Source organism: Mus caroli, unplaced genomic scaffold (genome assembly GCF_978045245.1).
Source record: "Mus caroli unplaced genomic scaffold, Mus_caroli_1 scaffold_4, whole genome shotgun sequence".
Taxonomy (NCBI): domain Eukaryota; kingdom Metazoa; phylum Chordata; class Mammalia; order Rodentia; family Muridae; genus Mus; species Mus caroli.
Window position 1 is genome coordinate 33,343,549 of NW_028227259.1, and position 12,769 is coordinate 33,356,317.

At 53.7% G+C, this 12,769-nt stretch overlaps 1 protein-coding gene across 2 annotated transcripts; it reads left to right on the forward strand.

The window, feature by feature from the left end:
• The first annotated feature begins 4,883 nt into the window (after window positions 1–4,883).
• On the forward strand, window positions 4,884–12,732 carry Emilin1 (elastin microfibril interfacer 1). 2 transcript variants are annotated; one of them, XM_021162606.2, is made up of 8 exons: window positions 4,884–5,494; window positions 6,432–6,557; window positions 6,968–7,188; window positions 8,372–10,297; window positions 10,706–10,840; window positions 11,386–11,403; window positions 11,535–11,672; window positions 12,071–12,732. In XM_021162606.2, the coding sequence occupies exons 1-8, from the start codon at window positions 5,325–5,327 to the stop codon at window positions 12,406–12,408; spliced, it is 3,072 nt and encodes a 1,023-aa protein (XP_021018265.1). In that variant the 5' UTR covers window positions 4,884–5,324; the 3' UTR covers window positions 12,409–12,732. The 2 variants fall into 2 exon arrangements, with proteins under 2 accessions (XP_021018265.1, XP_029333842.1); XM_029477982.2 differs by having other exon boundaries at window positions 5,414–5,494; window positions 6,414–6,557.
• The last annotated feature ends 37 nt before the right edge of the window (window positions 12,733–12,769 follow it).

Sequence of the window (12,769 nt, forward strand, 5' to 3'; positions counted from 1 at the left end):
CCCTCTATCCAGCTAGAAGTAGGTTTCCCGCTTTTTGCTTTCTCCTTAGCTTCGCCATAAAAGGGAACAATGTAGAGCTAGACAGGGCCAGGGGCTGGACTGTTGCTCTGGAGCTGTCAGGGGTAATGGAAGCCAGTTGCCCTGCGGTAGGGGGGGGGGGGGGCCTGGGCTCAGGGGAGGCCTCTGCTTCTCTGAGCCAAAGAAAACTCTACAGGAGCTGCTATAGGGCTGGAGCAGCTGGGACAGGGGACCAGATTGCCTCCTGTGTGCACAGTGAGCTGGCTTGCACTATTCCAATGTTGGTTTCTCTGGTCTCAGACTATCAGTGGTTTGTGTCCAGTTTGCCCATAAGCTCAATACTTGCCTTCAGTAGTTAGTTTACAGCTGCCTGCCTCCTCCCACTGTGTCCAGCCACCACCTACCGTTTCCCAGAAGTTTCATATTTAGAAATCCCAGGCCTACGTGCCCTCCACACAACATGGTTAAAGCCTCAGACGTGCTCTCCCCAGGCATTCCTCTATGAGCTGTGTGTCCCCAGCTCTGTCCTGAGAGAGTGATGTCTAGATTTTAGGATTACACATTATTATGCTTCGTGTCTCCTGGAAAGTTGAAGCAGATCCAAGTCCAACCACTTAGGTATGCAATTGAATCAGAATTAGTCTATGGTTTTAAAAGAAGCAGTACCTCTAGGCTGCCCATGGCACAAGAAAGCCAACTTCAGCATTCAAACAGCCAGAGCAGGGTGCATAGCATCCTAGACAGCCACAACTGAAAGTCGCTTCCACGACTTGTTACTGTCATTTTATTTCCTTATTGGTAAGAAGGAAATAGGTCCAGAAGGTAATCTAACTGAGGCCCTGCAGCTGGCTAAAGACAGTTCTTCTGACGCCCCCTCCCCCACAAACACAGTAGGTCGACTCAGGAGGTTGTCCAAAGGTCGGGGACAAACGGGAAAAGATTTATTTTAGAACTACCCAGAAATGACCTTCGCCTCCCTTTCCCTTCCTGTGCCTAGGTCAATGAGTCTTTATCAGCTTTCCGTGGGTCATCTGGCCTAGCGCCTGAAAGCACTGAAATAAAAAACTAGTCTCAAGACCAAACTAGACTCAGCTAAGAAATGGCAACACTTGATAAAAATCCTGGATGGAAAAGTATGTGGGAAGAGAGACCGGAAGAACCTCATCCTGCCAGGATTGGGGAAGGCAGTGGGAAGACACTTGTGGAACTTAATCCCTAGTTAATAGGATAGTTTTTTTTAAGTGTTGCAATTTAAATAAGATTTCATAATGTAGCCCAGGCTGGTTTCAAACTCAGGATTCTCCTGCCTTTGCCTCCCCAGTGCTGGGATTACCCATGTGAGCAACTACAGAGTCTGCGGGTTAGGATGGAGAAAGCCATAACCTTGGGGAAGGAGGGAGACTGGTCCCTGAGTCGCAGGGTAGTCAGCTCTTAAAGTATTCTACCTGGAGAGCGGCCTCGAAGGCAAAACAAATAAACAAACAAACAAAACAAAACAAAGTGCTTACATTTGGCAGCCACGGAGTGTGGCTTGAGATTTCTCACAAGTGGGTTGGCATAATGGCTCAGCAGGTAAGAGCACTGACTGCTCTTCTGAAGGTCCTGAGTTCAATTCTCAGCAACCACATGGTGCCTCACAACCACCCAAATTGAGATCTGACACCCTCTCTGGTGTGTCTGAAGACAGCTACAGTTGTACTTAATTATAATAATAAATAATTTTTTTTAAAAAAAGAGATTTCTCACGAGTTTGAATTCCCATCTGTTTTGGCATGATACAAGGCCTAAATTCATATGATTCCCCCTTTTTCCTCCCAATAGTAAATCCTTTAACAGAAGTCCTTAGATATAAAATACTCCTTTTTTCTGGAGCCCCCTACTATCCTGGCTCTGGGAACTTGAGCTCATTGTCAGTGATGGCTGAATGAATGAACTGCCTAGTATGGTCCAGATTTCCCACAGACACTAGGTCATTGGAAATCCCCACCTTACAGATGTTATAAAATAGACTCTGTCTTAGTACAGGGATTTAGCAATTTTTTGTGAGCAATTCTGGCTAATCACTTTGGAAATCTGTGGCTACCTGGCAATGCCACCACAGCAATGCCATTGCCACCATTGCTAACACTACTGAATCCTATCCAACACTGGTCACCCACAGCCTGCTTGCTCATCCACAGGCCAGCAAGGAGAACTGTCGTTGGTAGTGAATGGTGAATTGGAGTTTTCACAAACACTGCTGTCAGCTCCTAGGTCTTGGCTCCTAGCTGGAAAGCTAGGTGAAATGCAACCAACTGCAACCACTCCTCAAAGCCAGCATTCTTTTACTTGACTCATTTAAACTGTACAACAGACTTTCTAACTCCAGAGTGCAGGAGGGGGACTTTTTGTCAACTGCGCAGTAACAAGATGGGAGAGGAGAAGAAAATTAGAAAGCTCGCAGCAGCAACAGCAGCCAGGGCAATCTGGAGGGGGAAATGGGTGAGTCTCTGCCAGGGCTAGGGCCTCAACTGATGCAAAGACCCAGAACCACGCTCCTACCTTCCGCTGGCAAACCTCTTGTGGACATTTCCTCCAAGTCTGCCTGTGTGCGGGCCCCAGGGCCCTGGAGAGCAAACTGCTCCTTGTATTGCTCCTCGCATTTCCTTTCACCGCCTTGACTTGCATCAGTCTTTCTTCTAGCCATCAGGGTCATATTCTAGGTCCACAGCTCTCAGGAGCAGAGGTAAATCACTCAGAGTTGCAGAGAGGAGTTGGTGACATTCATTCATTCCTTTTTCCAATTAACACTCTTTAAATTGTCCCAATGCAGGTCTGCACTTTATAACCATTTTCTTTACAGATACTTTTACTAGAATGCGCCTCTCTCTCTCTCTCTCTCTCTCTCTCTCTCTCTCTCTCTCTCTCCCTCTCCCTCTCCCTCTCCCTCTCCCTCTTCCTCTCTCTCTCTCCCCCTCTCTCTCTAGTACATTCAGATCAAAATAGCCTTTCCTCCCTCCAGACCCACCCTTTCCAACCTCCCCGTTTGAGTTCAAGCTCTGGTATTTTCTGTAGTGTTCCCTTCTCTCTCCTGTAACCACGAAGGCGTAATCTTTTCTTTCTTCCCATGGCCATGACCACCAGCACAGCTGCTCTGCATCGCTTTACAAGGTAGACTTTGGAAGAGGCCGTCAGGAGCAGACTCCCAGCAGTGGTTATGGAATGTACTCAAAGTTATAATCTCCAGAACCTGGGACTAAAGTCCCCGTGACGTCACTTGGTGTTCACTGTCTTACTGACTCCAAACCTTGCAACCCAACAGCCATATGGAAGCCTCTCTCTCTTTGGCCCTAATCTACCTTTCTCGTCTGATAACGAATAGCTAACAGATGCTGCACGCAATAATATCAGCACTCACGAGGCTGAGGCAGGAGGATTCCCACAAGTGCCAGACCAGCCTAGGCTACCTACATAGCAAGACCTTAAAATAAATAGAAAAGAAATAACACATACAAGCCTTGAGTATATTCTGGGAATAGTCTGAAATGTTTTAATTGTATCAATGAGCACAAACCTACGGTGGAAGATGTTATATTATCCCTGTGTTTGAGCAAGAAACAGAAGCACACTACATGCCCTGAGCCTGAAATATCTGTCCTACCCTGTGTCTGTCCCTTCTTCTCCTCCTCTCCTGTTCACACACTCTGCCTTTTCCATCACCCCCAGCAGTCAGCTGTCTCTTCCCTCCTCTTAGCCAGAGCGCACATCATGCCTTTGTCCTGGCCTCTTGGCAATCGGCCTGTCCTGCTTTTGTGGTTCTGTGTTTGGGGGCCCTGTTCCATTCCTTAATTGATAGTGACAGAGTTTTAGACTTGCCTCTGCAACTCCAGTACCTCTCCAGTGCCTCACACACAGCAACATCTCGTAGCCTGCGTCTGTCTGGTACTTCAGCTTTCCCCCTGTCTGTCCTGTCCCTTGGAGACACAGGTCCAGAACACAATAGGAGAACCCAAGAGGCAGCAGACAAAGGAATTACTTTTCCATTGTGGGCCTCTACAAGGAGGCAGGGGGACCCAATGGTGTGTAGCAGCTGAGCTACACACACTTACACTCACACAGGCCTCCAGGCTAGAGAGCAACCGAGCCTGAGCTCTATCATCACTGCAATCATCTGTTCTGGTTATAGCCTAACCTCCACCAGTGGCACAGGAAGGAGACTCCTTCCCGTCTTGTGTCCTCCATTGTTTAAGAAAAGCCCCTTTGTCTGAGTCCTTCCTCTTCTCCCACACTGGTGGATTTCCTATCTGTCTCCACCGATGATGCTTCCCTTCCCCTCTCCGGGTCTCCTGAGTCACTACACTCATGTAGAGTCTCATCCCAGCCATTCATTGACTTGATGTGTCACCTTGGACAAAGTAATTACTTTCCCACTGTAGGCCTCTAAAGGAGGCAGTGGGACCCAATGGTCCTGTGAGTGCCCCCTCCCCCATGCGCTCTCCTCTGTACAGGCCTGCCTTCCTCCTCCCCAGGACTCCCTCTCTCCTCCCAAGAGTCCTGCTCTGACCAACCCAGGGCTTCTGGGTCTCTGGCTGGTTCCTGGTTCTAGCCACCAGCACTGGGCCTCCTATTCAGATTTGGCCTCAGCTCCATGTGGCCTGTCTGAGAGGCTGGCCTCAAGCCCGGCGGCAACTCCACATTTCTCTGTTTTTCCTTTCCCCCCCTCTTTCCCGGAGTTAACAAGAAGCAGATGTGGCGCACGATGGTTGGAGAGGTGGGGGAGGAAGGGGGAGGCTGGACCGCCAGCCAGACAGGGGGAAGGGAGGAGAGAGAAGGGAGGGAGGGAGGGAGGGAGAGAGGAGGCTGGCCCGCCCATGGTCACTCTTGTGCCTCTCAACAGCCACAGGGGCAAAGCTCTGTCATCCTTAGGATCCAGTCATCAGGGAACAGAACAGGGAGACCAGAAGAGGGCCAGCTGGAGCCAGGGGGTGGAGGCTCAGGAAACAGTCTCTGAAAGGGGCAGGGACCAGGCACAGGAGGCCAGGGGCCCAGAGAACAGACTCCCCTCAGAAGTACAGAAGAGGAGAGCGGAAGGAACTGAGGGAGGGACAGACAGGAGCCTGAGGAGGAAAGAGGAGGGGGAGAAGGGGTCAGGCCCAGCAGCCAAGGAGGAGGCGTGCAGCTGGGGGCTGCAGGCAGGAAGCTAGGGACAGAACTGGCTCCTCGGCAGAGTACTGTCTCCTGAAGCAGCGGCATCCCCTGGAAGTGTAGTATAGGCATTATTGGTCAGACCAAGATGTGTCTCTAAGGGCAGCAAGGAACATTTCACCATGGCCCCCAGAGCCCTCTGGAGCTGCTATCTCTGCTGTCTGCTGACCATAGCCACGGAAGCTGCCAGCTACCCTCCTCGAGGTTACAGCCTCTACACAGGAGGCACTGGGGCCCTGAGTCCTGGGGGACCCCAGGCCCAGAACTCACCACGGCCTGCCAGCCGCCACAGGTAAGATTCTGTATTCCATCCAGGGCTGAAGGCTGTGGTTGGGAAAGCCTTTAGAAGGTGGGCAACAGGCTTAACACAAAGAAGAGGACAGCGTGAACACCCATCCGTCAATGGCCTACCCATATGCACCTTCCGATGGAACTTTTTCCAGGGCTTCAGTAGCCTAAGGGGGATCAGCTCTCACCTCTTCCCTAAGGAGGTCTGCAGTTGGGTGCCCAGGGACACTACACCAAGGGGTATGGACTATCCTTCCTGCCAGCTGCCAGCTGTGTACCAGCCAGCTCTGGATCAGGCAGACCTTTCTCCTTCGCTAGGGCTTCCTTGGCCCCATCCACTAATGTATAATTCTGACACTCCTCCTGCTCTGTTCCCTCTGGCTCTACAGCAGCTCACAGACTAGAAGCCAGTGTGAATGGGGTCAAGAGTGCAGCACCGCATGCCCCAAGGGGACAGAGCCCATCAGTGGTTTATTCTCTACTTAAGCATAGGTCGGACATTTGGACACTGGCCTGCCCCACTCTCCTCTTTGAAGGCTGGGTGGAGGCACCATGAGCAGGGGGTCATGTACAGGAACCCAGCTTACTCAGCTGGGGCTTGAGATAGGCCCAAAGAAGTACACAGGGACTGTGAACTCTAGGGTACCCTGGAGCCCCACAGTCAGAAGGGCTGACTTCTCTGTGTGTGTTTTTATCATTATGTTTTTCCTGTCTTGAAAAGTCTTTATCTGCCATAGTGACACAAAGTGTGTGTGTGTGTGTGTCTGTGTGTCTGTGTGTGTGTGTCTGTGTAGGGGAGGGGAATGGGTGCTGCCCCTGCAAAAACCCTGTCTTTCAACGGGTCCTTAAGGCCCCCTTCATCTTTTGACCCTCCTTCAGCCTCTGGGCCCACTGGGGCTTGTGTCTTTGGTCCTTTGGCCCAGGTAGGATTGTGCCTACAGGAACTGGTGTGCCTACGTGGTGACTCGGACAGTGAGCTGCGTCCTTGAGGATGGAGTGGAGACCATTGTCAAGCCAGACTATCAACCCTGTGGCTGGGGCCAGCCCCACTGTTCCCGAAGTATCATGTGAGGCCCCAACTTTAGGGGATTGGGTGCTTACTGGGATCCGGGCAAGGGCAGACAGCTGGTGGCCATCTAGGGGGTCTGTGCAAAGGAGGGAGCAGGGGGAAGGACAGGACTTCAGTCAGAACCACTTTGAGAAGACAGCCGGGTCCTAGCTTGGCTGGTGAGCTGCCACGGGCATTCTCCCCTTGTCTCCAACCTTTGGGACTGCTGCTGACACAGGTCAGTCTTAAAGAGATTAGCTTAGGGTTCCAGCACAGGGAAAGAAAGAACCAGGATTTAGCCCTTGACTAAAAAGCAGATAGCTGTTAACTGAGCAGGACCACACACTGGCTGGAGAGGTAGACCCAGTCTGAAGCACAAGCCAACCAGCTGCACTGAGAGAATACAAAGTCTTCCTTTCCTCTGGCCAGGTACCGGAGCTTTCTTCGCCCTCGCTATCGGGTGGCTTACAAGACAGTGACAGACATGGAGTGGAGGTGCTGTCAGGGTTATGGGGGCGATGACTGTGGAGAGGGCCCTGCTTCTGTTCTGGGCCCCGCACCCTCCACACCACTTCCCCGGCCCAGGCCTGCGCGCCCCAACCTGTCTGGCTCCAGTGCCGGCAGCCACCTCAGTGGACTAGGAGGAGAAGGTGAGCCTGCATGTTGCTAGGGATGGGAGAATCCTGGGTGGAAAATGTGAGGCCCAGCTGTGGAGGGAGGGAAACCTCTATACTCTAAACTTGGGGGGAAGGTGGGTAGAACAGAGGTAATGACATCCCTGAAACTTCGAATGTTTGCATGCTTGTGTGATTTGAGTGTGTCTGGGGGCCGGGTGGGGGCAGGGCAGAGCTTGGGGGAGACTGATTGAAAGACCTGAAAACTTAAGATCTGAATAAGACAAGAAGGCATAGAGACAATTTGTTCACATACTCCCTCTTGTGGTCAAGGTCCTTCGTAGTCGGGAACAGCTGTGGGAGAAGCGTGGGGAATTCCTTTGAGAAGCTCTGTCTGCAGGGAAGATAGTTAAGACTACAAATCCTAGCATGCATTGCACCGGACTACAGGTTCCAACCCCCTCTGGGGCCCCTGGAGACTGCAGGTCCCAGAATGCAATCTCTGTCGTGTTCTTTTCTCCTATGTGTATGAGTTAGGCTAGGCACACCGGATGCGTGGTCCTTTCCTGCCAAAGAGATAACTGAACTATAATTATGGAAACAGGAACTTCTGGTTGACTGGCTGGCCCGCCGGCACCCCAGCAGGCTTGCTGCAAGAGCCTCTTGTTTGTCCCTCTGGTGGTTTAGGGAAGGGCCCAGTCATTATGACAGTGGCATGTGAAGTACTTTCCCACATTTCCATTTTAAACTGTTTGACAGCCCTAAAAGGCAGGACACATAGTGTCAATCGCATTTCCAGATAAGGACATGGTTTCCAAGAAGTCAAGAGGTCCCGGGGACAAGTTGGGTGGCCGGGTGATCTAAGTTTGAAATTTGACATGGCCACTTGTTAAACGTATTCTCTGGAACTACTTGCCTAATTTCCCCGTTTCCTGTGCCATCAAATGGCAAAAGTATCTGCCCAATAGAAAAGTTTTAAGAGCTGTGGTCCAAATCTGGCCCAAGGACATTCAGTGAATGGTGTTTCCTTCCTTCCTTCCTTCCTTCCTTCCTTCCTTCCTTCCTTCCTTCCTCCCCTCCACCCCCTTTTGCCCGAATCATCCAAATGAGAGCCTTCTGACCCTTGACTCTTGCTGGAGTTGGGGTAGGCAGAGACTGGGCCATAGAATCTGAGCTCTGAGATCCAGCTGCTCAGTCATCCGCCTTTCTCTCTCTTCAGGTCCTGTTGAGTCAGAGAAGGTGCAGCAGCTAGAGCAGCAGGTGAAGAGTCTGACCAAAGAGCTGCAAGGCCTTCGGGGTGTCCTGCAGGGGATGAATGGGCGCCTAGCAGAAGATGTACAGCGAGCTGTGGACACAGCCTTTAATGGAAGGCAGCAGCCAGCAGATGCAGCTGCCCGCCCGGGCGTGCATGAAACCCTCAGTGAGATTCAGCAGCAGCTACAGCTCCTGGACAACCGTGTCTCCACCCATGACCAGGAGCTGGGCCATCTTAACAACCATCATAATGGAGGCCCTGGTGGAGGTGGCAGGGCCTCAGCCCCTGTCCCAGTTCCTTCTGGCCCCAGTGAGGAACTGTTGAGGCAGCTGCAACGGCAGCTACAGGAGTCTTGCTCAGTGTGCCTGGCGGGGCTGGATGGCTTCCGCCAGCAGCAGCAAGAGGATAGGGAGCGGCTACGAACCCTGGAGAAGCTAATGTCCTCTATGGAGGAGAGGCAACAACAGCTTGTGGGACCTGCCATGGCCAGGAGACCCCCCCAGGAATGCTGCCCCCCAGAGCTGGGTCGACGAGTGTCAGAGCTGGAGCGGAGGCTAGATGTAGTGGCTGGCTCACTGACAGTGCTAAGTGGACGCAGAGGTTCTGAGCTCGGAGGAGCAGCTGGGCAGGGGGGCCACCCCCCAGGCTACACCAGCTTGGCTTCCCGCCTTTCTCGCCTGGAGGACCGCTTCAACTCTACCCTAGGTCCCTCAGAGGAGCAAGAGAAAAACTGGCCTGGAGGACCAGGGAGGCTGGGCCACTGGTTGCCTGCTGCTCCAGGACGGCTAGAAAAGCTGGAGGGACTACTAGCCAATGTGAGCAGGGAGCTGGGTGGCCGCATGGATCTGCTGGAAGAGCAGGTGGCAGGGGCTGTCCGGACTTGTGGGCAGATCTGCTCTGGGGCGCCCGGGGAACAGGATTCTCGGCTCAGTGAGATCCTCGGTGCCTTGGAACGCAGGGTGCTGGACAGCGAGGGCCGGTTACAGCTGGTGGGCTCTGGCTTGCATGAAGCAGAGGCAGCCCGGGAGGCTCAGCAGGCTGTGTTGGAGGGACTGCAAGGGCTCCTGAACCGGCTTCGGGAGCGCATGGATGCACAGGAGGAGACAGCAGCAGAACTCTTACTGCGCCTCAATCTTACCGCAGCCCAGCTAAGCCAGCTGGAGGGCCTGCTGCAAGCCCGTGGGGATGAGGGCTGTGGCACCTGTGGTGGTGTCCAGGAGGAGCTGGGCCGCCTTCGGGATGGTGTGGAACGTTGCTCCTGCCCACTGTTACCTCCACGGGGCCCTGGAGCTGGCCCGGGGGTTGGGGGACCAAGCCGTGGGCCTCTGGACGGTTTCAGTGTGTTTGGGGGCAGTTCAGGCTCAGCCCTCCAGGCCCTTCAAGGAGAACTCTCTGAGGTTATTCTCACCTTCAGCTCCCTGAACGACTCACTCCACGAGCTCCAGACCACTGTGGAGGGTCAGGGTGCCGATCTGGCTGACCTGGGGGCCACCAAGGACAGCATCATCTCTGAAATCAACAGGCTACAGCAGGAGGCCACGGAGCACGTCACAGAGAGCGAGGAGCGCTTCCGAGGCCTGGAGGAGGGCCAGGCACAGGCTGGCCAATGCCCTAGCTTAGAGGGGCGATTAGGCCGCCTTGAGGGAGTCTGCGAACGACTGGACACTGTGGCTGGGGGACTACAAGGCCTACGTGAAGGCCTCTCCAGACACGTGGCTGGGCTGTGGGCTGCAGTACGGGAAAACAACAGCACCAGCCTGACACAGGCCGCCCTGCTGGAGAAGCTGCTGGGGGGCCAGGCAGGCCTGGGCAGGCGGCTTGGTGCCCTCAACAATTCCCTGATGCTCCTGGAAGACCGTCTGCAGCAACTTAGCCTAAAGGACTTCACTGGTGAGGACAGAAGGCATGGTGGGGTGTGCAGGGAGGGAGATCCCTTTTCAGGCCCCTTCTTGCTCCCTGCCTCGCAGCCAGCGAGGAGGCCTAGTGTTCTCACCTCCTCTTTGTTCTGCCTCAGTCCTAGCCCCTACTGCTCATCAGGGAGGTTGATGTATGTCTGCAGAGAAGCTGTTGTGGTGTAGCTCCCTGCCCTCCTTCTGGTTGCTTAGATGGGCCTTTGGGTGGAACTGGGATGTGGCTTGTGCTGGGATGTGGCTCTATCAATCAGACACCTTGCCTGCAGCCCGAGGGACCCCGTGTCTCCATCAGTCTTCCCCATCTCCTACCTGTGGTGCCACCGCCTTTCCTGTCCGTTGGAAAGCATGACTGACCTTCATCTCGGTTTTGATTTTGTTACCATAGGACCTTCAGGCAAGGCTGGGCCCCCGGGGCCTCCTGGGCTACAAGGGCCTCCTGGGCTACAAGGGCCTTCAGGCCCTGCAGGACCTCCAGGACCTCCTGGCAAAGACGGACAACAGGGGGCCATTGGCCCACCAGGTATGTTGGATGAGACACCACTATCCTGGCAGCCCTGCATAGTATTCCACACTGAGCTTGACAGAGAAGGAGTAAGGAAGCAGAGATCCTGATGGCTGACAGTGAAAAGAAAGTGACTAGGAGCTGAATGAAAGTGGCCATTGGGGGCTGGAGAGATGACTCAGGGGTTAAGAGCACTGACTGCTCTTCCCAAGATCCTGAGTTCAATTCCCAGCAACCACATGGTGGCTCGCAACCATCTGTAATGGGATCTGATGTCCTCTTCTGGTGTGTCTGAAGACAGCTACAGTGTACTTGTATACATGAAGAAAACAAGAAAAAGAAAGTGGTCATTTGGCTCCTGGGCACTGTGGTCTCCCTGCCGTATTACAGTTCATGTAGCGTATGAGGAGCTCCTGGCTGAGGCTGTGGTCTAGCATCTGCCCAGACTGGAGCCCACTTACGCTTTTCTTGGCATCACATTCCAGAGCAGTGCAAGAGAGCAGATGTTGGGTGAGGGCATAGTGAGAGATGCCCTACTTACTGTGGCCCCTTTCTTCCCACAGGTCCTCAAGGGGAGCAGGGTAAGTCGTTAGACTCTGGAAGGGGCCAGGAGCTTGGGCCTGGAGGACAATAGTCCTCAGGCAGCCTGGGCAGCAGGGACGGGGACTGGAGTTTATTTATGAGCATCCATGCTAACACTATCTCTATTCAGGAACAGAGGGAGCACCAGCAGTCCCCGTGCCTAGGGTAGCATTTTCAGCTGCCCTGAGTTTGCCACGGTCAGAACCAGGCACAGTCCCCTTCGACAGAGTCTTGCTCAACGATGGAGGCTACTATGACCCTGAGACAGGTAACTAAAAGGCCGATGGGTGGCATAGTGAGGTAATGGGTGAAGCTGAGCAGTGCTAATGCCTCTTTCACACCTCTGCAGACAAGTACAGCTTTTCACTTGTAATTACAAAGACCTCTATTCTTTCCATGCACTCACACCACAGTTAGGCAGAGAGAGAGTTGAGGAGGGGAGGAGACATCCACACCACACGGATCTTTACTGGGACAGACTCCAGCACACACTCTGCAGCAACTGCTGGAGATGCAGCAGGGGATCCCCTGCAGTGTACAGTTAGTGAAATAGCAGGGAAAGGACGGGTGGGCCACTCCACAGCCAGGAGTGCTGTACCCACTCTCCGAGAGACCTTCCTTGTTCCAGCCAGCATCTCCCCTCCTGACTGTCATCTTTGTCTCCAGGTGTATTCACTGCACCACTGGCTGGACGCTATTTGCTGAGCGCTGTACTTACTGGGCACCGGCATGAGAAAGTGGAAGCAGTATTGTCACGCTCCAACCTGGGCGTGGCCCGCATAGACTCGGGAGGCTATGAACCCGAGGGACTGGAGAATAAGCCTGTGGCCGAAAGTCAGCCCAGCCCAGGTGCTCTGGGCGTCTTCAGCCTCATCCTGCCACTGCAGGTCGGAGACACTGTCTGCATCGACCTGGTCATGGGGCAGCTGGCACATTCCGAGGAGCCGCTCACCATCTTCAGCGGAGCCCTGCTCTACGAGGACACAGAGCTTGAACAGGTGTAGACAGGGTGGGCCCGACCACCAAACTTATCTACAGGGGCCGCAGAGCCACCTGGATGGTGGCTACCCACCAAGGCAAGGGCAAGTCTGGCGACCACGTCCCGCTGCGGTTCAGGCATCCAAATCGGTCACTCCGTACATTGTGACTGCGTGGTCTCTGGGACCGAGGCATCTCCTCTTGACTTTTGGCCTCACTGCCGTCCCCACCTGAGCCCTCTCCAGGACCCAAGCTGCGGAAGAGGAACCTACCCTCCAGGGCTCTCCCCAGTCCACACCACCGTACTAAACTATTCAGGAATAAAGACACTTTTTTTTCTACAAAACATAGCTATTCTGCTCTAGTACATGTTTGGGGGTAGTTAAG